At 51.3% G+C, this 24,213-nt stretch overlaps 1 protein-coding gene across 9 annotated transcripts; it reads right to left on the bottom strand.

Moving 5' to 3' along the window:
- Nucleotides 1–1,240: 1,240 nt before the first annotated feature.
- Nucleotides 1,241–23,784, bottom strand: SLC41A1 (solute carrier family 41 member 1). 9 transcript variants are annotated; one of them, XM_052815085.1, is made up of 12 exons: nucleotides 23,615–23,784; nucleotides 22,395–22,476; nucleotides 21,238–21,999; nucleotides 15,421–15,528; nucleotides 11,184–11,255; nucleotides 10,720–10,864; nucleotides 10,477–10,623; nucleotides 9,559–9,706; nucleotides 8,848–8,927; nucleotides 7,894–8,028; nucleotides 6,721–6,869; nucleotides 1,241–5,023 (listed from the first exon to the last, which is right to left on the bottom strand). In XM_052815085.1, the coding sequence occupies exons 3-12, from the start codon at nucleotides 21,613–21,615 to the stop codon at nucleotides 4,838–4,840; spliced, it is 1,548 nt and encodes a 515-aa protein (XP_052671045.1). In that variant the 5' UTR covers nucleotides 21,616–21,999; nucleotides 22,395–22,476; nucleotides 23,615–23,784; the 3' UTR covers nucleotides 1,241–4,837. The 9 variants fall into 9 exon arrangements, with proteins under 9 accessions (XP_052671045.1, XP_052671043.1, XP_052671046.1 ...); XM_052815083.1 differs by having other exon boundaries at nucleotides 21,238–22,002; XM_052815086.1 differs by lacking the exon at nucleotides 23,615–23,784 and adding an exon at nucleotides 23,227–23,311.
- Between the last annotated feature and the right edge of the window lie 429 nt (nucleotides 23,785–24,213).

A 24,213-nucleotide genomic window follows, 5' to 3' on the forward strand; every position in this document is an offset into this window, starting at 1 on the left:
CCCTGCATCCCCGGGCTCTGCCCCGTGAACCCCTGCACCCCCGCACCCTGTGCTCTGCACCCCCGGGCTCTGCCCCGTGAACCCCTGCACCCCCGCACCCTGTGCTCTGCACCCCTGGGCCCTGCCCTGTGCACCCCCAGGCTCTGCCCCCTGCACCCCTACGCCATGTCCCGTGCACCCCCGGGCTCTGCCCCATGAACCTCTGCACCCCTGCACCATGTGCTCTGCACCCCCAGGCCCTGCCCCCTGCACCCCTGGGCCCTGCCCTGTGCACCCCCGGGCTCTGCCCCCTGCACCCCTGGGCCACGTCCCCTGCACCCCCGGGGCTCTGCCCCTTTGCAACCAGCAGACAAATAAAAAGAATCCACAACGTGCCCACACGTAGATACGTATTTTTTAAAGCAATGCTACACCACTGTTAGGGATTCCGTCAGGGTCTTCAGTTAATGCCAAAACGTTTCTCTCTGTCCTACCTGTTCAGTAGCTTCCCTCAACAATCTTTTTCCCCAACCAGAAAAGGAAAACACAACCCTCCCCCCATTCCCCAGGAGACCAAGATATCAAATGACCCACCCCACGCATCAGCACTCTGATATTAGTGTGTGTGGGAAACAACCTGCAACTTTAGGTAGCACAGCCCGGGGCCGGAGGAGAAGTTGGAGCCAAAGAGGCCTTGGTGGCTGCCCCCCAGTCCCTGGCATTGCTGGGGCTTTGTTTTAGGACTCTCCGACAAGATCCTTGTTTGGGTGAGCAGCCAGGAGGCACAGCCCTACAGGAAAACAGCCCACAACAGCAAATCCCGCAGCTGGGGAGGGTGGGAGTCCTTCGACAGCCACTAATTCCTGCAAATTCAGGGGCCTGGTACGCCCCCAAAAGCGTGCAGAACCCTTTTGTCTTCGCATACCTTAACGAACAGTCAGAGGCAGAGAGGCCACACGTAAGCCAGGGCAGGGCTTCTGTACACAGCAAGCGGCCGAGAACAAACACCTGCGGTTCCTGCTGGGAGCCTCCACGCAGCTACCTGCATCCAAGCAAGGGCACGGCCAAAGCCAACCTGCTAATCTGTCATTTACACAAATCACAGTTTGCTTCGTGCACAGCAATTTATTTGATTTTCTTAACTCTCATTCCACTGCGCATCAAAAGAGTTTCAGTGTAAGCTAAAATAAGCTGCAAGATGTGAGAGAGAGACCTTTAACCACGTAGAGAGGCGTTTGAACGAAAGACACCACAGTCCACATAAATAAATGTCATCTTTATTTAACCAAATATAATTTATCAGTTAAGTTGACATCTGTCAATTCAGTTATAGGAACTATAAATAATTAAGACAGTCTTTTTCCTTTAATAAAAAGAGTAAACCAGTATTTTTCATTTGCAGTCAGCTGTATAGTAGGCATGCATTTGAGTGCAACTGGTGGGAAAAGTTTTTGACCATCCATATTCTTCAATTTTAAATTAGTTTCTTCCCTGACCTATTCCCCCACCACACCTTAGACCTTATATAAATGTACGGACGCCACCAGCCCAGCAGCACGACAGCTCTCAATCACCTCTGGGTCTCTTCATTTCACAGGAGACCACAAACGGTAGATTCTTCCTCTGGGGAATCTTTTCTTGAGAAACTAAATAGTGATGTGACACCTAAAAGACCAGGAGAGTTTCTCATATATATACATAAAAGCTTAAGTGTTAATGGAAGGAAGTCTCATATCTATTCCTCAACATTAGGCAGAGAAATCAGGTGAGCAGCAGAGAATACTCCAGAAGTCCCTGGGCTGAGACTTCAGTACAGCAGGGTGTGAAGGTTGGGGTTTGGTTCTTTGTTTTTTTTTCTTTTCTCTTGAACAGAGCTTTGGCCAAATGAGATCTGCGAGAAGTCATGTCACTAGGGTGGAGAGCATGAGGTTCAGAGCTACAGCCATAAAGGACATGTTGCAAAGATGGGAAAAGGGAAAGCAAGCCTGATGTTACATTAGCAAGAGAGAAAGGGGAAAGCCGTCTCAAAAATATAATTACCTGCTCTTCTGAGGGTCTGAGAGCAAGCAGCCTGACCGGGCAAGGATTCCATCTCAATCTCCTGAACACTACAAACAGCTTAGGCAGTAGGAGAAGGAGAACCCAGTATACACCCAGTGAAGCAGGAAAGGATTCTTCTACAGCTTCAGAGAGGTCCTTGAGCAGGCAAGAGCCTGACTGCTGTTTGGTTTCGATACATCTGCTCCCGTGGCTCTCCAGAACTGGTTTCCCACTCCCTAATTCTGACCTTCCTTTCCAACACGCTCTTCTCCAGGGTAGGGACCAGCTCTGCAACCGGGTCTCTGGGTTGGGACAGTGCGCGATCCCCGACTAACTTAGGTCTTGACTTGGACCATAAGGGTGCATTAGCTCTCTTTTCTGGGGGGTGGCAGGAACCGTTCCTAACGAATTGCTCCTTACCTAAAAGCAAAACCGTCTGCACTTAGGCAGGGCTTTGCAGAGCTCCGCTAGTTCAGGCATTGTCCAGAGTAACAAACAGATCTCCCAACCTGGCCTTATTTCAGATGAAGATCAGCATTCCCAGCACCACATTGCACCATTTTCCAGCTGAGCAGAGATGCCCAGCGTTGCTGGGACAGAAAGCCAAAAGGAGAAGACAAACATTGGTTTGTATGAGAAATACAGAAGTTAACCTGAAGGAGGAAAGTAGGCCAATCAAGGATGGTTGTGTTCTGCTGTGAGGAACACACTTAAAGCAAGAGGAAAAGTAGACAACCACAAATCCAGCAGCTTTCAGGTTATGTTCTACAGCTGCAAATAAGCAGAACAGGCAGTGTCCAGACCAGGGGCAGAACTGCAGCACTCCGGGCCTGCACAGCTAACTAAAATGAGAGCTCTTCTGTCATTTCAGGATCAGGATGCAAGGTGCTACTATGCTGAATACTGTAGGCATTCCCCCAGCATTTGGGAAGATACTGGCAGCTCCCCAAGCTTTGCGCACTGCAGCACTGAAATTAGGCTCCATGGCATATACTGTATTTTCTCCATCCTTGACAGATGTTAAGAGCTTTCCCCCCATGCACGCTTATGCATTCAATTTATATTCATGCATTAGAGCCTGTTTAATAGCACAGTCTGCTTGAGCACATCATTTAAAACTTGGTGTAACTGGGTGAAGTTTCCAAGTCGATAAGACCTGCTTACATCAAACCCCACTCAGTTTACTGAATTGATTTATATCCAAATGGGAAAACTAAAAAGCGTTGAGTGCTGACAGTGTTCAGGAAGATCATTTACAAACGCCTTAGTCACACAGCCAGAACAGGTTTTCTCTCATTATGCCACTGCAGACTGCATAAGAGTCCTTCCAACACACTCTAGCAGCAGAAGAGAAGGCATCTTGGCCATCGCCGAGCTGAACAGCACAAAAAAGCGGAGGGGAAAGAAACAGAGCAGGGAACCCTGCACTTGCGGTGCTCGGCCAGCGCTTGCAAGCTGAGCTGTAACCCTGATGCCAGATTTTACACGCCTGCTCAAGGGCAAGCGGGTTCCTTTGCTGCAGTCCCATACAGAGAGCTGCACTAAGAACCAGGACTTCAGAAATCTGTCTGCGCCCACTGACCTGTTTTCCAGCTGGCGCCTACACAGACAGAGAAATCCAGTGGCTGAACACGGATGTCCTTTTCTAAAAGACACCAAGAGCTTAATGCTCCCAAGTTTGAAATGCCTCAGGCTCAACTGGGAGAGGTATTGGGCGACTTCTTCCCAGCTGCAATGGACCCGTCAGCAGCCCTCAGCAACTGAAAGAAAATCTTAACACGCAAAATAGGACCTATTTTTCCATCCACCCCTCCAGGAAAGAAAAATCAACTGAACTGAGCAAGCTGCCGTGAAAATAGTGCTGTGCCCATACCAGCACGAAGGAGAGCCTTGCACACAGCTTCCCTGATGGCTCCAGCAGATCCTCCAGCAGAGCACGGGCAGGCGGAAGGGGAGAAGGAAGGACGGGGAGAGCTCATGGCCTCTTCAGACAAAGCGCAGAGCGTATCCCTTTGCATGCAGCAGTAGCTAAACTCAGTTCACGACGAGAGGCAGAACAAGCAGTCTGCAGTTTGAGATGCTGCTGGATGGTTGGCAAAAGGGACCCTAAATCTGTCAGCAGAGACCAGCCTGCTCACGGCCAGATTTCGGGGCTCTGCAATCCTCAAACCCAAGATCACTCACTTTCCTTGTGCGCACAGAGGAATGGGTGCTGAGGCACAGAGGACCCTTCCTCGCCATCTTCGCTAATCCCTCTACCAGAGACTCGCGTGCTTTGGATGCTAGGCACAGGAGGGGGATTCAGAGAGCGAACACAAGGGAGGAGGGCGACAGGGCAGAGAAGACAGGAGATACCCCATGCCCTCCTCCATGAGGTTGTACTTTGCTAGAAGGTGCCTGTTCAGTAAAATAAATCTGAACCTTACCTCCAGTATTTAAAACGCTTATGAAGCGAAAAAAGCAGCCCTTCACCTCTAGTGACCGGGACAGGGTGGGCTCCCTGCATGATCTGACTGATCAGTATCTTCACTGTAACCTTGGTTCAGACATAACCACTATGAAATTGCACTTGGTGATTGTCTCGTTACACTTATTTTGTCCTTCCTAAAACTAGATTTATTTTCTGTACAAACTTGGCTTGAAATATAAACCACATAAAATTCCCATTGAAAATAATGAGAATCCAGTATCAAAGATGAAGTCTCAAGAGAGACAGGGTGGCAGGAGAAAGCAAAGAAGAGCAAGGGTGGAGGAAAAGAAACAACAACAACAAAATGAAAGGAGGAGGAGAGCTGTAAGGGGGAGGCAGCAGGGAGAGCTAGTCTCCCACATCGGAGTCCCGGTCACCGATGAGCCAGAGGATGTGAAAGCTGAGGGCGAGGAGACCTGTTCCAATCAGGTCCCCCAGTGCTGTCAAGTATGGGATGGAGAAGTTGTCAGGATCAAGGTCCCTGCCCCACATCCAGTGCACCATCCAGTCAGCAATGTACAGAAGAATGAGAACCTGGGAGGCAGGAAGAAAAGAGCCACATCAGCCACAAAATCCTGACCGCTGCAATCCCAGTCTTCACAGAGCATCAGCTGGGGCAACTGCAGCTGGGCAGGTCAGGCTCAGAGAGGCACAACCTCATGCTGAGGAACAGAGCTGGTGGGAGGTCAGAACATCTTGCCGAGCGCTGCACTCCAGGCATTTAATGCGGGCTGCATCCCCAAAGCAACAAGTACGGCACAAAGAGGAACCTGGCGAGTTTCAGTGGGCCCCTGGGCATCCAAATCCCCTGTATCCTTAACAGCCTCTGGCCTATCCTTCTTTAGCTTCACATGTCACCGTCAAATTTAGGCTTAGAAGGGAGAACACTGGCATCCAAACACCAAGAAGTCTAAATTTTGCATCTCAGTTTTCAGATATAACCAGAACAAGCTTGAAGACATATGGGGCAAAGAGGGGACTCGGAAGCACGCAGGATGCTCAGGCAGGGACAGCAATGCCTGGCTTCCAGAAATAAAAGAGCAACTGCCCAGCAGCTGAAACTACCAGAGTGTGATGTTCTTCCCCATCTGCTTCAATGCAGTGAGAGGCTCATATCAGTATCTGAAGACAGAAGAAATCTGCACTGGATCCTCTCAAGCCTTAGATCTGGGACAAGATTTGAAGTGGCCACAGGCCTGTTGCTACTGCCTCTGGTGTCTCCGGGGCTGGGAGGCTCTCGTTCAGGACACAGCGGAGCTCAGGACCACAAGAGTCAGCACATGGCGGTCCCTCTGCTGCCAGCTCTTGCTCCGGTGCTCCAAGCCTGCAGGCTGCTCATAGCAGCGGCTTTGGAGTGGCTGTGAGCGGAAGCCCCCTCCAAGTGCCCAAGCACCCAGCAGTTCACAACCTAAATTTAGCCTCCTGGATGACAGCACTCTGCTCTTGCCTCTGATGGATGCTCTGACTCATTTCCTCACGCTGGCTTCAGTTGTTGATTTTCGGGGACACTGAAACCAGGCACAGCTTCCACAAGCAGAGGGGGTGAGCAGGGGGGAGTGTAGCTGGGCTTAGTAGTAAACTTCCTAACCAGAGTGTCTCTCCGTGCCCTCCAATGCAGGCAGCCAGACTCCTGCAATTGGCCGCTGGATTTCTGTAGCATGAATACCCTGGTCTGTGCATGACCCTCAGAACAGCCATCGCTATGGGCTCACACAGCTCCTGCGAGGAGACTGGGAGCCCCGCTCTGCAGAGCTGGCAGGTCTCTACCCTGCAGGGGAGGCAGGGAAAGGGCAGGACAAGCCACACAAGGCATGGGGTCCCTGCAAATTCCATATCCTGTTTTCTTCACCAGCAGTTTTAAGATTGCTAAAGCACCTTACAGGATAGATTAACACACACAAGGTAAACACTTCTGCTATCAGAAGGACTCAAAAGAGACAAAAGACAGATTAAAAACTTGCCAAGAATGATAGGAAGCAAAAATTGCCTGTACAGATATCAACAAAAAGATTTATTCAGTTTGATACCAGCTCATTTCACAAATAAAATCTACCTGGCATACCTCTCCCCAGCACATAAATCTCTTACCTAGGGATAGGGCCTATCGCTCTGCCTTCAGCAACTGCCTTCTACAACTTAACTGGCTGAATAGGTCCCCACTGGAGATGACATGGCAGCGTCCCCTTATTCCAGCCTGAGGAATTACAGCCCCTGGAAGGGCTCCAGCTTACCTGGAGAAGTGCAGCTGTCATGTAGAAGACTATGAAAATCAGGGTGAGCGTAGTATGTCCACCTTGCATGGAGCTGATGGTGTAAAGAAAAACCAAGTGTCCAGGCACCACCAGAAGAAAAAGCACACGAGCAGAGCGGGAATTCACATCTGCAAGGAAACAAAGATGGAGTTCAGGCTTAAGATTAGGCTTGAACACACAGGAACTCTGCAACCTTCCTGGGCTCCAGGGGACAAGGCAGCACAACTATGGTCAAATCAGAAGTAGGGACAAGCATACTGAACCCTCATCCCCACGTTGCAGATTTAGGCTGGAAGGCAGCACCCTGAACGATGATCCAGCTGTCAGGACACCCAAGGACTCTTTGCACCAAGCTCAGTAGGAGAGCTTAATTCTGTACCCAAAGCAAAAGCTGTTCTCAGACCTCAGCTGCCAAAAGGACTCATGTCCCACCTCTGACAGTGCTCAGTACAGAGCTGTCATGAATTCACCATGAGCATTGAATTTCCTCAGAGCTCTGTCTCAACTTTGTCTGGTGATCAGTTTTCTAACAGATCACCACCACATTGGAGACCTCTTGCCCCTCCTTGCTCTTCAGGGACAGCCTTGGCCCAGAAGGCCAGGAGCCAGGCTGCAAGCTATCAAGCCTCTCTAGGAAGTCTGGAGAGTAATAACCTCTGCCCACACTCTGTGCTGGAATGCAAGTTTGGGCTGTGCTGCGCCACACAACTGCCACAAATAAAAGAGCTGCTAGGAAGCCTTTGTAAGTGAGAAGCTTTCTGTAACTGCAGCTCTGTAAGCCCAGCAGAGCCGTAACACTCGAGCAGCCTCGAGGCAGGTTTCAGTATCCTGGACACATCTGGAAAAGATTTAGAGGGTGGAGGATTTACAGTATTAGACAGTCAGGGCACAGGACTTCTGCACCGTGTTTTCCTCATCCAGCAGGGCTATGTCCTCTCACACAGTGGCTTTACTAAAGGTCTGACCGTCTCTAGAGGGCAGGGCAGGCCAGAGGACCAGCCACATCCATGAGCTAACAGCTGCCTCTGAGCAGACTTCAGCCACCATTTCCTGTGACAGTGCTCCAGCGACTGTCACAGACCAGCTCAGCCAGGCAACTGCAGCAGCTGCTGCTGGCAGAAGTCAATATATTTCAACACCCGACTTGGTTACCTGAGCTGAAGAAAGTGCTGCAAGGGCTGGGGCACTTGCGAGGGGCTGTTTCGGAGCTCTCTCCAGGCATCCCACTCATGTGCAGGTAAGTGGAGATGCGACTAGCCTGCACTGCCACCAGGTTGCCACCCACACCTGCAGATAAGGAGAGAGCAGTAAGATGATGTCTCAAACACTTTAAAGGAAAGGGCTATTTTCAACAGCCGGCAGATCTGGCATTGCCAGGTGCTGCAATAATGTAGGACAGTCTATTTTTGACCTGAATTCCACTTTTGCAGGATGTAAAGAGTTGAGACAAAGCACACCGTTCTACGGTTTTCCCTTAGGCCCCTTAGTAAAATAGATGCAATTCTATTACTGCAGCTTTCATTGGAAGAAATACGTGAAACAAAAAAATGATGAGTCAGACACCAAAACAGACACAGGAAGTTTAAAACTACTATTTTTTGCAGGACGAATAATGAAACTGTGGAACCCACTAGCACAAGATACACTGGCCCAGAATTAACTCTGTTTATTGCAAAAAGTAATAAAACCCCCATTTCCCTGGTTCATTAGGCAGAAAGAAGGTCCAAGCTTTATACCAGAAGCAATTAGATTTTCTGACTCTGAGTTGCAAATCCAAATCTTTACGTCGCCAGGTGCCACAAGGCACATATATTGGAAGATGGGGGTCTTTCACCAGCCAGGAGGAATCAGGAAATGAGGACAGTTTTTGTTGAAAAACATGTCTTTTAGGCAATAACGAACATCCCAGGCCAGTCACCCTCTGGTGAAAGGCTGGCACCAGGGGGAGCCACGCTGCTGTAAAGCTTGAGTCAAACCCCCATGTCTCACTGACAATCAAAAGGGAATTAAGTCTCCTTAAACTGCCTGAAATAAAGCACACGGGACAAGTCCACTGTTTGCCAAGAGTCTCCAAGAGCTGCAATACCAGAGTGGAAAGGAACTCACCATTAATAACGGGTGTGAAGACAGCCATCCCAGCAAAGTTTGGATCTGAGACTGTTCTGTCCAAAATTAAACCCCCAACACTGCAGAGGAAAGATTGAAGAGGTCAGTGCTGAAAGCTCATTAGCAAATACTCAAAGCACTGAGGGTTCTCGCTGCTGCAGTGTGTGCACCCAAGGGTGATATATACACCTATTAACATGCACCTATGGTTGCGGTTGTTGCACATGATTTTAAGCCTCGATATTTGATAACAGAAGACAGTTTTAGCACGGTCTTTTCTCATTGCTGCCAAAAAAATCAAAGACTAAATCCTCTCATGTACAGTGCACTGCAATGCAAAATCAAAAGCAATCCTGCCCTTCAGAGGGCAGAGAGGGGTCCTGTGCAGAGGACTGATAAGTGGGATCTGTGTTTCCTCCGTGGCCATGCCAGAGTCTCCCTGTGCAGCAGCTGGGACATTGCTAAGGCCCTGGATTCCAGCAGTCAAGTGCTTAATCACTCCTCTGCCTTGGGACCTAGAACCCCATTGTCTTCATCTAGAAAACACAAAATGACCTCCAGTTTCCTGGCAGTCCGGACCATGGAAGCAGAAGAGGTTTGGATCTCTCTTGGCCTGGAATCTACCAAGGGCTAAGAGATTGAAAGGGCTGGGGGAAAGGGTGCATCGTCTGCCTGTGTTTGGGGGAGAGGAACTCTTCCATGCCTTCTTACCTGCTAATAGCCATTGCGATAATGACTGGCTCCCAGCCAGAGTACAGCACCTCCCGTGTTGCTGCATTCTTCTTGGCAATGATGATCCAGATGGGCAGCAGAGCTATGAAGAAGGCGCATACCAAAGGATTCACGTAGGCTTTGCTCTCTGAGGGGGAAATAAGCAGAGGCAACAGATCAAGGACACATCCCACTGCAGTGAGGTGGGGTGCTACTTCAGCTGAGTTCATCAAGCCTGCCTGCAGACTGCTATCACCCCTGGAGTCAGAAACTCCAGTAAGGGCAGGCAAACTAGACCAGACCAGCCTCAGCTCTGCAGGACATGGCATTTCCTTCTCCTGGTATACTCACAAGGGCTTTATCAACAGATCAGAGTGAGATCTCTTCAATTTCAACTGCTCATTCCCACTTCCCACTCCTGGGCAAGACCTCCCAGCCTTGCTTCACCTTTGGCTGAACCTGGCTGAGTCACATCCCCTGCATCCCAGCCGCCAGGGAAGGAAGATGGAGGGGAGGGAGGAGGAAGTCTAGAGTCTACAGCTGCAGCTCTGCACTGAGGGTCCCCAGCTGGTGCTGACAGTACAAAAGATGAAATCCAAAGCTGCCTTCTCCCACTGCTTCAGCCATAGTCAAGCCCCTGGCACTTGGAAGGGGACAACCTCTCCCTTACCACTTTACCTGGTGAGAAGGAAGTATGCAGATCACTGCCAAGACTGTCTGCAGCTACAAGGCAGTAAGAACGTCCGTTTCCTCCCCTTATCAGTTCTGACTAGGTCTCACTAACTGAGGTAGCTTCCAGGCCAGGCATCCTATATACCCCAAGAACAGAAAGGGTAAAGGAAGAGGGTGAAATGAGAGGGAGACGCAGCAGCACATGGAAGGACCAGAGAGAGATAAAGGCCTTTTGTTGCTACTCACCCAGCTCTTTGTATAAGCCCCAGCTGATTCCTGAAAGCAGAGCCAGAGTGATGAGATCCCCCAGGCTGGCAGCAATTGGTGTGGCGACGTTATCAGGATTGATCCCCATCTTTCTGGATCCAATGATGACCCCAATCATAATCATGCCTACAGCCAAAAAGAGGAAGAAAACAGGATGAGGCCAAGGGGAGTTCAGCATTTTAGGAAGAGTTGCATGGAGGGTGTGCAGGGTCCGTCTCTCACCCAGAACAAGGGAAGCAATGAAAGCAGTAGCCACACTGCTGGCACAAAGCAGGACAGCATGGTCAATGCTGAAGTGCCCATCTGGGATCCATCCGAACACTACGGCTGCAATCGAGGCCAGGAAGCCAACCACAGTAGCCTGAACCTGAAAATAAAAACTAGACAGTCACCAAGAGTATTAGAAAGCAAAATGGTCCGAGGGTGAGGAAAGAGGAGAACACCACCCAGGATACCATTTCAGGTGGATTAGCATCCAGCAGGGAAACATCAAGTCTAACCTATAGGGCAAACCGTTATGGTAAGATGACTCTGGGACAAAAAGGTGCCATTTGCCTCCCTGTTAGACATGCAATATTGACAGTTGATAGCAAAACCCAGGCATTTAAACCTTCTGACACTTGTCACAGTTGGGCTTGCACCAGCTACCAATATTTCCACTTTCTTCTCCTTTCGCTTTTTCTTACCTGTATCAGAGCCATGTTCCCTGTTATCATCCTCCAGAGCTCTTTGGGCGTATCCATTTGGCCAATATTAGCCTGCAAGAGGATATCGCAACATCGTTAAAGACTGACAGCATTTTGCACTTGCCAACAGTCAAATTCCTGCCTTCCAGCTATGCAAGTTTGTGCCAGGAGCAGCAGAGAATAATGACCTCAAATCCTTAGCTCTTATGGGAGAGCAATTCAGTAGAAAAGGCGCACGTGTCTGTGTGTGCACGTATGTGTGTACAGCTGGGGCACAGCTCTGCAGTAACACCCCAGTCTGTGACATGTGGTTCTGTGAATGTCGCTTGGGCTATACACCCTGGGTAACTATGGTGCCTCTTCCAACAGTTACTCTGGTCTTGTACTCCAGAACACCAAAGCTGTTCCCAGTTTCAGCTTCAGCACCTTCTCCTTCCCAGCTGCAGGAACAGGCTGACACCCTCCTACGCAGCAGGAGTGGAGCCAGACCCACTACAGAGGGAGTTTTGAAGGGAGTGTAAAGGGGAATCGACGTCAATAGAACGTCTGATGAAAATCTTGCAAAAGCAACAAGATATACTTTGTCCCCATGCAGAGTCATGCACTGCTGCTTATTTACTCATTGAATTCACTCCACTGGTGATCAAGCCAAGCCTGGCTCAGGCCCATTTGGGTCATGCTGCCCCTCAGGTCAGCCAGCCAGGAGGGAAATAGGGGTGTACCGACTCTCAGGTCAGCTCTGTGCCCCAGCTCCAATACAGACCAAGGCCAGAGTAGCATCGTGCGGGCAGAGGAAGCTGGCAGCAAGAACTACTGTTTCAGTCAAAAGCTGAGTAAACACGCCTAATGGCACGTGGAGACCTACTGAGTAGCGGGAAGCAGCCATGGCACACGGGTCATCTGGCACCACTACAACTGCGGGAGATGCTAATCAGACTAACCAGAAGAGATGGAAAGTTGCTTTAATTCCCTGGCATACAATCCAAAATAACCCAGCAGAATCACTGCAGGTTGCTGGTTACTGCAGAGCATAGAGGTTCTGCTCTTCCCTAGCACCTTCTAGGTCTTTATGGAAAGTTGGAAGCAGAGAGTGTAAGCTTATATCCAATCTTGTATTATTAGAAGCTGATAAACATGAAGAGGAAACAAGGGAGAGGCTCAAACAATCTGAAGTGGTAAATGCATGTTGGAGTTACTGGCTGACAGCGTCAAACTCAAACTTCTGCACAATAATACAGCAGCGATTTCTTCCTCTCAGGTTTCCTTGCTGGTCTCCGCAAAAAACACAAGAAGTCATCGATCAACTAATCCTTCTGCTCTCCTTACTGCATGCGCTTGAGAGAACGGCCAGCTCTTTTCAACCAGCATTGAGATGCACCCATCTCTGGAGTGAATTATTCTGGTCAGTTTAGTGGAGAGGAGGAAGGAATGGGGAAAAACCAACAAAAAGTTGACTGGAGTAGCACTGAGCACATCCAGCACAGGAATTTGAGCTCCATGTGAAGCCTGACCTTAAAATTCCAGCCACATGGCAATTAGGTTGGGATTAACATAACCTAGCTGTAGTCACTGGCAACAGGATTTTAATCCTTTAACTAATGGGAGAGTTTTGCTTCTTAATTGTGAAAGGAATTTCTGAGGTGTCTTAATGCAGCACTAATTAGAAACCCACAGTCTGAGAAACCATTCTAGGCTGCTTTCCTGTGGAGAGAGCACGAGACCCACACCGTGAAGCCCTGGTCAGAGGGGAGCTCCCTCCGCACGCCTGCACGTGGGTCCCTCACGCTGAGGGAAAAACAGGGCAAGGAAAGACAAAAAAAAAAAAAAAAAAAAAAAAAAATGGAAAGCCCAAGAAATCGTCCTATCCCACCATGCACAGATACAAGGAGGTAGAGTGCAAGGCTAGGGGATTCGTGTAGAGGCAGCACAGCCTTCTTTCCTCCCAGGGCACAGGAAAATAGAGGACAAAGCCTAGGTGTTGGCCCACGAGGCTAATGCCACCCCACAGTCATCAGCTCAGGGGCAGGAGGAGGCACCAGGATATCAAGCTGGTGCAAGGACAGCAGCCGCTTGGCACAGAGGGGCAGGTGAGCCGGACGGGCGTTCTCTGTGCCAGTTTCCTCGTGGTGATGCTGCTGCAGCCACCAGAGCAGATAGGGGAAAGTTTTGTGTTCCTGTGACTTTCTGCACAGTCTCATTTCTCTGCCAAGCCTGCCCCAACATTGCTCCATGCCAGCCCCATAAAGGAAGAGGACAGAGAAGTGCCGTGTTGCCTTAGTCCCAGGAGAGCCAAGCACTCACTCCGATAAGCCCATGCTCAGAAAGTGCAAGCTGGCTAAGGCCAAGAGGGAGAACGGCCTGTGTCTGGGACAGCAAGGATCCTGACATGATCCGAACAATAGAGAGGGAATAAAACAAAGGGATTTGTTTCCCAGAAAGAAGGGGCAAACAATGGTCAGCCTGCAACACAAGCTGCAGTGCTCAGGCTCTGCCCCTGCAAGCCCTGGCACCGGAGCACAGCTGGGTCAGGGGCAGCACGAAGCCTCCCGGCAGCTTTGTCCTCCCCAGCAGTGCCTGGGGAGAGGAGACCAGCATGGAGGGAAAGCAGCCACAGCCCACTTCTTGCCAGGTAGGGCTGGCACGGCCATCCCCCAGGCAGCTCAGTGCCCCGCTCCTTCAGAGAACAAAGAGTGAGGGCTGAATCCAGGAAGGAGGCAGTCCCCATGGTTGGCAGGAATCGGCAGGCAGGGGCTGAGGTGCAGAGGCCAAGCCAAGGGCTAGTCCAGGGAAATGCTGTTTGCCTTTCTGCTCCCCAGGGATTGCAGGGACAACCTCAGACCCTACAGAATACAATGCTCATGTGCCACTGGTTCAGTGGATGAGAGCAGCACCCCTTAGGGCACATACAGGGACCTACTGTGTGAGGGACAAGAGGGGCTGCTGGTGACAAAGGCTGCATGAGCAGCTCAAGATGTTGGCTCTGCTGCCGTTCAGGAATGCACCAGAAACCTTGGGCCTCAGAGGCCAACAAGAAGCTACCGAGGAGCGAAGAGTCACAGCTGGCATCACCCCATCGCTCAAGATGGAAGAACAAGAGAGGACCCAGGAGAGCAGACATACAGACCTTTTCAACACTCTCCTGTGCTTTCTCCTGCAGTGAGAGGAAGGCTGAGAGGAAGGGAGCATGCTAAGCAGCAGCTCTCCGCTAGCTATGCTTGCTGCTACCACCCAGGCAAATAGTTCTCCATCCCTACATCTCAGTGAGCACTTCCTGAGTAGCCCTCTTGGGCCAAGGCGCATCACCTCGTTTGCATTGCCAAGGCCAAGACCAGGCTGCTTGCTGCAAGGCTCTCTCTTCCAGCAATTCACAGCATAGAGACAGTAGAGTTAAAAGTTTGACAGCAGGCAGCTAGCACCTTGCAGATATAAGATTCAAAGCTATATGTACTCCCATCATGGGAAACACAGAAACATCAGGCAGTCACTTGCTATCATGCTTGAGCAGAAGATGCTTTGCAGAAGGACGGAGTATTATTGTCCCTGTTAGGAGAGGATGTCAGTCTCTCTCCAGCGCTGCTCAGCTACAGAGACAGACTGCTGTGTTATAGAAACATTTAAACACAGAGCAATTCATTTACAGCTGGACTAACACAGTATTCTTAGGAGCTAACAGAGCCTGCCCCCGTCTCTCACAGGGAGCTCACTGTTTCACAGGAATTGGACTGAATTCTAGCAAGAGAAATGCCCAGCCATGCCTCTCCATCAACTTCAAGAGGCTGTCAATCCACCTGCTAGCTCTCATTGCAAGGTCCCCTCCGTTTTAGCCTTTGCCGTACAATTCTCTTCAGGCTCTCTCATCTCCTAGCTCTTCTGAACCTGGCTTGTTTTAGCCTCCTTTGATGACATGCTTGCACCCAGCTTCCTCATGAAGAAAACTGGATCCAAGCACTCCAGACATTAAACTGCCAAAGCCAGCTCACACACCGTGCCTCCAGGCCCACGAGCAGCTATGACAAGGAAGTGAACTGTCAGCAAAGCTTAAGGTCTATTAAGCCTTCAAATCTGATCAGTCCAGTGGAATGAAGACACCTTCCTAGCACACTGAACTCCAGGCTCTGGTTTCTGTGGTCACAAACTGAAAGATTTTTGTCTGCCCAGCCACCACACACACATATGCCTTCCCACCCCTTCCCAAACCAGGTATCCCGCTCCCTCCCTCAACTCCCTGGATACTCACAGCTGTCGACAGGCGAGATGCCAGAGTCATCTCTAGGTTCCCCTTCAGGCCCAGTAATGCAGGTACTAAGATAAATACCTCAGTCACATATTTGAAAACGTCCCAGTGCTGTAAGATTAAAACAAAGACAGACCATTAAAAAATAATCATGGCTGTTAGAAACCCTTGCTTTGGACTGAGTGCCACTTACTCATCCACCTTTGCAACCTGGCACTGCCAGTGTGCAGCCCTGAGCAGAGACAACCCAGTTCCCCTTCTGGTGCCACGCTTTGAATTCTGCAGCAATTTTACTGTTTTTGACATTCATGTAGTAGTGACCACATGTTCCTACTGAGCTTAAAAACCGGATCTCAGCCTGCAACTTTCAGTTAAAAATCCCCCGAAGATTAACCACTGACAAAATGTTTACGCATACAGAGGCCAAAATAGGGAAAGATGAAGAGACTTTGCCCAATACTTGCAGTTTTTGGCAGAAACGAGTACTGAAGTTCGGTCAGTCTCAGCTGAGAGCCATTCCCTACACTTACGTCTTACAAATACATTTTGGAGCAGGGCATTGCTGCTCCCTGATCCTGCCAGCTCCAAAAAGCAGCCTACCGTGGCCTCCGTTCCCCCCTACCTCACTGAGGAGATGTGTGCCCTCCCTCACCTGGCACCTACATTACTCAGGTATTTACTAACTATTCTAGCTCTACAAACAAGTCAGCTCCCTTGGGCATGAGGCAGAAGAGGCAGCCATAGTTATTTAGGAAAAAACGAAGAGTAATTGCAGGGTAAGCAGTCTTACAGGAGAACAGTTGGCTTCCACGAAAACACAAAACCACCCCAAAAAACCCTTACAACCGCATTTAAAAAAACCCCTGCAATCTACACAAACCTCATTGCCTGATTCTTTATTTTCATGAATGTTTTGCAAGAAGGCCCTGTGTCCAAAATAACTCCCGCTTCCCACATTGCCTGACTGCTTAAAGGACACCGAGCACGGCTGGAATTGCACTCTCAACAGCAGGCTGCTGCGCTGAACATGGTAACAGTCACGGCTCTCGCAGTTTTCTTCCTGCAAGTGTTACCTGCACCAGGCTCCATCTCTCACAGCACTCTCCTTGGCCGTGTCAGACCATCAGGCTAACTAGCCAACAGGACAGTATTTCTTTCTAGGACAAGGAACACTATCGGCCAACACCTTACAGCAAATACAAGTCACTCTACCTGCATGACTAATACCTTCCTGTGGGGAAGGACTTCAGTTATTTTTGTTTATTTTTCCATCCTTTGTGCTGCTTGCCTTCACCACAGAGCCAACAAATTCCAGTTTCCTACCAGGTCCTCTGCAATACCACATTCAAGCTGCACTCGCTTGAAAAAACATTTGAGAAAACTGTGATCACAGGAGGCAGGTAAGTGCTTGAGATGGATGAACTGGGACCATTTTTCTTCAAAGGGAAAAAACTGTTTTCCAGTCAATAAAAATCCCCTTAACATTTCTGACAGCTTGGTAAGACAAGCTAGCCATGCTCTCCAGCTCCCAGGTGCACAGATGAAAGCTGCTCAGCTATTTCAGGCACAGCCACAACCCTCTCTCTGCTCGAGGACAAGGCTCCTGAGGATACCCCGTTTCCAGACTCTCCCAATGCAATGAACACTCCTTTCCCAGCCGCTGTGATAGGCAGCGCCTAAGGAAACCACCACGGTCCTTGCAGCCCCTGCTCCAACCACCCTGCACCCAGCTAAACTGAGCTCCTGACTTAGAAGACCTTTCCACCACAGCCAGCGGCACTCTGAAAGGGTACGGCTCTGCATGACTCTCCGAACAGGGGCACATTTTAGTTCAGTGCTCACTGCTGAGCAGGGCAGGAGGGAGAATCAGTCTGAAATACTGCATCCGACACAGTGGCACATCAGGCTGTGCTTCCTTTAAGGTCACGCCTAGGAACAGGCAAGCTCAGCTCTCCTCAGTCTATTTTTAGGCAGGCATTATGATTATTTTGCTGCTTGTTGTACCAGTGAATCCTTTGCTACAACTTCCCTTAGCAGCATCTAGAATTCAATCAGCAAGCAACATGCTCCCACTTCCCACAGGACAAGCTGGGTGTCACCAGAATCGCTTAATGAAAGGAACATCGTCATTAGTCAGACCGCAGCCTGGAAGCGCTGTGCAAAAGTTTCCTGGCTCTTTCTGTCTCCAGAGATCACAGAAGCAGGATCAGGCAATAGCTAGCACAAGTTCACAGCTCTCCCTCACCTTGTCCCAACCCTGGCTTTGTAAATTAACCTTTAAAGGAGGCTGCACTGCAAGCCGGTGCCAGAAGCTGCTGTAACTGGAGCCTGCTAAAGCAGCTCCCTGAGCAAGACAGGGGTGTTCCTGGAGAAAGGAATAAAAGCCATCTTTGGGGAAGGAAAACAAGGAGATTTCTGCAGACATCAGCAGCTTGCTCACTGCAAAGAGCAGGACCCATGGGCTCCTGCCAACTTTCTTAATATAAGATGTTATACAACACTGGTCTACAGGCATTTAGTACGTCTCGAAGGACTCCCTGGCTCCTGCAGAGAAGAAAGCTCCCTGCAGAGACGTGTGCCCACGATGTGGCTCCAAGGGGAGAACCTGAGCCAGGCTGTTTGGGGAAGACAAAAAAGGGAGAGAGAAGAGGAAATATGAGTTTAAGTTCAGGACATCGAGCTGTTAAAAATCCCTTTCCCCCCTGTAACAGCCCCTCTGAGAAGCACAGAAATAAGCTGTTTTCAGGGCCGAGGAGGGAAGCTAACACAGCACAGATTGTCCAGTCTGCTCCATGCAAAGGGGAACACACTGCACTGGGGAGCAAGGGGGTTCCCAGCTGGCTTTCAGCAGAGCTGTGGAAGAGAATTACAGGGAGAGGCACTTCGCTTCCAGCACCTCCTCCCTGCCCTCTGGGGATGGGGAGCAGAGAGACTATAAGCCATCTAGGTTTAACTTATTTCAGCTTCATTTTCTACTAAGCCTGTGGTCCATTTGAACAGAAATCCACCCAGATACCAGAGCCACCAAACCCCAGTCTCTCCCGTGCAGCACTGGAGGGGCAAGATTGGACTCTAGCTTGCCAGAGGTTCTGGAAGAAACATCAAACCTCAGGTGGTGTTTTGCAGTTTCCTCCAGGCTTGCTGCCTTTCAGAAACTTTGCACCTGCAGACAACAGATATTTCCAGGATAACAGCTGCCTCTCAGCTGCTGTCATTTTTAGTCACCGTGTATGAAGTTAAGGCTTACAAGAGTCATGAGTAACAGCGTGGTTTCACTCAGATTATAGCGGGACGGTGATTCATGACAGCTCAGAGGGGAGGGATGTGCTATAGGTTGGAGCTATGACTGCCTTGGTGTGGCTGCTTCACATATTGCACTTCTCCCAGCACTGCCCCTCCAAAATGGCAAGGAACAAGCGGTCTTAGCAGGAGAGCTACAGCTCCAGGGCTGGCACTCCCCACTGGCCCTGGCTAAGACCTGCCCCAGAGGGATGCTAACACCAGAGGTGGTCAAGCAGGGGAAATGAGCAGACTCCCAGGAGGGAGTCTCCTCCATACAAAATACTGTCCATCCCATCCAAAGAATCTCCAGGGAGCAGACAAGTCTGGAAAACAACAATCGAGGCTCTGCTGGGAGAGGGGACTGTGCCAATAGTCCTCTACTGTACACAAAAAAGCAGCTGGTATGCTCACATGTCACCTGGCCCGAAGGCCTTTGCAATCCCAGAGGGAGCAGAGGCAAATTCTCCTCCCGGGAGGCAAATTCATAGGGATGCATTAATGGGACAGCATGGCCAAAGGCCAGGGCTGCTTGTTTTCACAGTGGGGAGACCAATTACAGCTGGCTGATTAGTCCATTTATCCAAAACGGAGGAAATTGAGTGTATGGAGCCCTCCATCCATCGTAAACCATGGCTGCATCCAAAGCAATGGGACTCCAGTCCGCCCCAGTGCACCAGCTACCCACTCCACATGCTTCCCTCTTTTCATCCAAGGCTTTGAGTCGCTGGGAAGCCAGTTATCAAGATCAGCTCCCCAGACTCTGCAGGAAAGCAAGCTGAGACCACACACTTCCCATCTCACTTTTCCACCCTACAGCATTTAGATGCCTCATTTAATCCCAAGGCTAAAGGCAGTTAGAGGAGTTGGCAGAACAAGCTGCATAGCCACATGCTGAGCTGCTGTGGGACAGAGGAATTATGAAGCTTTATTTCTAAAGGCCACGGAAAAAAAAAAAAAAAAAAAGGCAGGAGAATACAGCACTAGCTGCAGTATCCCACTCCTGCCCCACTCCTCCCCAGGCAGAAGGGCTGTTCCTTCTCCAGGAAAGGCTTTAGGTTGGGTTCAAATCACTGGCTCTGGGATATTGCCAGAAGATCCACACACAAGTTTACAGGGACCTTGCAAAAGGATACATGCTTGAAACGTCTTTCTTTTTAAGAGAATTATTCCAGTAAATCTCTCCCGGGTTAATTTAGCACAGCCAGCCTTTCCTGTTTTGAGTCACTTCACAGTTCTCTCAGCACGTTGCATCAAGAGAAACCATAAGGATGACCAGCGTGCAAAGGCATGCAGGGAAGTAGCCATTAGGGGCAAGAAAGCAAGAGAATTGTCTGCCTGACCACCCACAAATACAAAAAAAGCCTGACTTACCCTATTGGCACACAGCTCGGGTGGAGATGATCGTAACTGCCAGCAATATAGACAAGTGACTGGCATTCGAGTCTTTCTATGCCAACACTGCGAGGGCTTGTTTACCCCACTTAAGCAAACAGAGGAGCTTCAAGCAGAGCATTTTTGGTTGACCACAGCTGCAAAATGGCTGCCTCCTCCATCCAAATAGTTTCATAAACCTACACTGCACAGATGATTGAGTTTTGTGCCTCAGTCACTGTTTTGGGCTGGGCATCAAGACAACTCTGCACAGTCTGTCTTTCAGAGCAAAGGAGAAGAGGTTAAGCAGCTGATCTGCTGCCAGAGACACACATGCTTGGAAAACACACGCTAGAGACCGGCGCAGGAGCCACGGTTTGCAAAGTCACATTTCCCACATAAAAACCTAACCAAGCTGCACGGCTGCTGGGTTCCCACAGTGTCATATACCATGAGACCCCGAATGAGAGATCATGTCTGGTAACACGTCAGTTTTCATCCAGAGGTAACAGCCAGCTCTCTGGCTGGCCTTTCCTAAGGATCACCTCCACACATAGCTCAGGAGGAACCACCCTGTTAACCCAGTTGCCCCTGGCCATTTCAAGAGCATGAGAAGGCAGCGTAGGGGCCCGCTCAGCCAGCGTTCAACCTTCGGAGGGAGCCACAATGCAAGTGTCCCGCACACACTGTGACAGGCAAATCATTGACCTGGCTGGCACGAGCCCGGCATGCTGGAACAGTGCAGCAAACATCGAAGATGGAAAAGGGACACAGGACCTGTGGAACTAGCAACTGGAGCTGGGATGTCTACAGCCACCATCAGGGAAGTGCTTTATTTCCAGCCATGATGCACAGAGCGGTCTCAGTTCCCAGGCAGGTGCTTTGGCTGCACATATACCAGCTGCAACCTCCTCCTGAGCCGGAGCTGGGCAGCTGCGGTGCAGGGGTGCCTGCAGCCTCTCCTCCCCTCACTCCAGACATCACTGAGGTCTCCCCCTGTCTCCCCCTACCCCAACCAGCATACGAGGTAACTGGTCTCCTCCCCTCACAGTTGCTATCTGCTGCAATAGCCTTGGCATTTGAGTCCCTCCTGGCTTGGGATCAAGCCATGGTCTACAGAGACAGGATTCAGAACCCAGTGCTATGCCAGGGAAGTATCAGTCCTACCTGCACAATGTCCAGCACCATTCCAGCAGCAACTGTCCCAAAGCCTGCCAGGAGGAAGGGAAAGAGGACTTGCAGCCCGATGGAAAAGGAGGTCTCCTTGAGGGGCGAGGCTGGCTCAGGTCCTCGGTCTGTGCTGGTGTCATCACTTTCATTGCTCTGGCTGCCATTTTCCAGCAGGGCATCTTCTTCTCGCACCCCTTTAGCATTGGCACGGGACTCCAACACCACCACTTCTACCGTGTCACCATCAGGTCCCAGGAAATCTGAGGGCTCCACCAGCTGCCCCCGGTCTGGACTGGTGAGACAGTCCACAGGCACAATGGGCAGCACAGCCCCATTGGCCTGGTGGGTGTCCTTCTGCTCTGACTTGGAAGACATGCTGCAGAGAGGCTATCCTGACCCTTGGCTTGGTGTGCCTACAGCCAGCAGCTGTTCCAGAAGAGATCTTCTGCCAGGAGCTTATACAAATGGCCTTTCCGGCATCTAGAGGCAACCTCTCCTATCCCTGCTCGCCTGCCTTTGAGTGCAGAGACTGTTCCTGCAGCAGAGATCCCCATCAAGCAAAGTCCAGGAACAGAGGACACCAACCACTGAGCTAGCAGGGAACACTGCAGGAACTGGGAACTACAGCAAATTCACTCTAGTTCTTCTCCCTTCCAGCACTGTGAGGTACAGCAGCCACCGAGACAGGATCCAAGCCTTTCTTCTTTGATGTATGACAGTTTAGTGCATCTTTCTCCAGGTCTTCTTCCAGCAGCGCGACTGCTGTGATGGGGCACACAAGGCAGAGAGAAAAACAGATGAAGTAAAGACCACTGAATAACACAGAAGCTTAAAGGGATGAGGAAGCAGAGAGTAGGTACGAAAGGGACTGGCTTTTAGAGGTGATACAATCCAGAAAAGCTCTTCTTACTACCAAGGCTTTGTCACTTTCTCCAGTGGCACTGTCCCTCTGCAGAATCTGAGTCTGAAGGCTCCTGTGGGCTTTTGCTCTCTTTCAGCCTGTTTTGTGCTCTCTGCCAAAAGAGCCAGCAATACCAGCAAGCTCCAAGTGTCACTGTCGTCCTCCTCTTCCAGAAGAATTTCTCACCTTACAGCACGAGGCAACAAGAGTTCTTATTTAAAGTAACAGCAAGTTCCCAGTTAAGGTTACTTACTGAGCTGAGCAGGCTGTAGGGTGGGAGCTGGCATTTAGACAGCCTTAGATTTAACGTCACTCTCCAAGAACTCGTCTTTCACCTGAAATATACGGGAGGAAAACAGACATTCTATTGGGTCTTGTGGCAGTCAGCGTAATGGCTCATTCATTCAACAGTATTTTCATCCAACGTACGCTGAAGGTACGGCCTTCAACGTACAGCCGTTAGCTGTACTATCCCTTGACTCTTTAAACCTTCTTTCACAACCCTTCGGAGGGGCTGTATCAGAGGACGTTTCGGGAAGAGCAGCTCTCTGCTCCCCGTGCCCCAGAAGCAAGCACCCAGGAGGGACCCCCAAGCCGCAGGACAAGGGCACCCTGCCCGGAGGCCAAAGCCCCGCACGGAGCCACCGGCTACAACCGCGGCAGCCAGCGCTGCCTCCCGTGAGCCCAGCGCAGAGCCGGAGGAGGCCTGCGGACGGAGCGCGGCCCGGGGCTCTCCCCTCCTCTCCCGGTGCCGCAGCGCTGGAGGTGCCGCAGAGCCCCGCAGCCCCGTGGAGCTGGGCGAGCGCGGGGCTAGCGGGCGGCCCGCACTCCCGTAGCCCCGCTAGCCACCACCTCTAGACCGGACCCGGCCGAGGCCCGGCCCCGCCGGCGGGGACAGCGGCCGCGGGGAAGCGCATCCCCGACCAGAGCGGAGATGCCCCGAGCAGAGCGGAGATGCCCCGGCCGACCGGCCCCCTCCCTGCGGCAGGGGTCTGTCGCGGATCCCCCGCTAAACCCTGCTGCGGCCCCGGACCCCCCACGGTCCCGCCACGGCCACCACCCGCCCGGTGCACCGGGCATCTCACCACCGCTGCGCACTCGCGGCGCTGCCCGCTCCGCTCCGCTCTGCCCCGCCGCGCTGCGCTGCTGCCCCGCACCGCCCTGACATCACCGCCCGCCAATGATGGCCCTGCCCAGCGCTCTGCGCGCCTCCCCCATTGGCCAGGCCAGCGTGGCGTCAAGCCTGACCCCGCCCCGGCGAGGAGCTCACTGCCCACGCAGCCGTGGGTGGGCCGGGAGGTCCCGCCCCTTCGCAGCGCGGAGGCGTGGCTTGGGGCGGTCACGTGTCGCTGAGCCCACATGGAGCCGGCGGGGCGGCCGCCATCCCGCCCCGTCTCCTTCCCTCTCTCCCTCCGCCGGGCTCGGAGCGCTCCCCGGGGCTTCACCTGCTCCCGGGGCACCCCTGACCCTCACCTGGGGTTCGGTATTGGAAGGAAAGGCTCCCACTTCCTTCTCCCCGCTGTCCACCCGCTCTCGCTCCGCTAAGCCGGGGGAGCCGCTCGGCAGTGGGGCATGGCGGTGCCTCCGAGGTCTGGTTCTCCTCACCTGGGGAGAGGGGGTTCACAGGTCACAGAGCGTTCCCCGGGCCAGGCCGGGCAGGGGTGCGCTGCCATCCCACCCCCAGAGGTGTTTGGATATATCCCCTATCCAGGGAAAGGCGGCTGGACTGACGCTCAACCCCTCCGCAGGAGAAGGCTACTTCCAGCCGTACCTCTGCCTTGGGTCAGCTTAAAATAACTACGAAATAGCAACCCCACGACATTTCATCATTTTAACTGTGTAAATTATTAATTAAGCGCAGCTTTGGTACGTTGTCTTACCATTTTGGGACCGAGGCCCAGGAGCACCGATACGGTACAAGCAGTACCTGCTGGCTTTCAGGCCTCTGTGCCAGACTCAAAGCCTTCGCTGATGTAGTTCAGCAAAGAAAATCGGGAATACTGTCACATTACTCGCTTCACATCTGTTTACGCCAAACTGTCCCACAACAAATACAAACATAAAAGGCAGTA

Source organism: Harpia harpyja, chromosome 19 (assembly GCF_026419915.1).
Source record: "Harpia harpyja isolate bHarHar1 chromosome 19, bHarHar1 primary haplotype, whole genome shotgun sequence".
Taxonomy (NCBI): Eukaryota; Metazoa; Chordata; class Aves; order Accipitriformes; family Accipitridae; genus Harpia; species Harpia harpyja.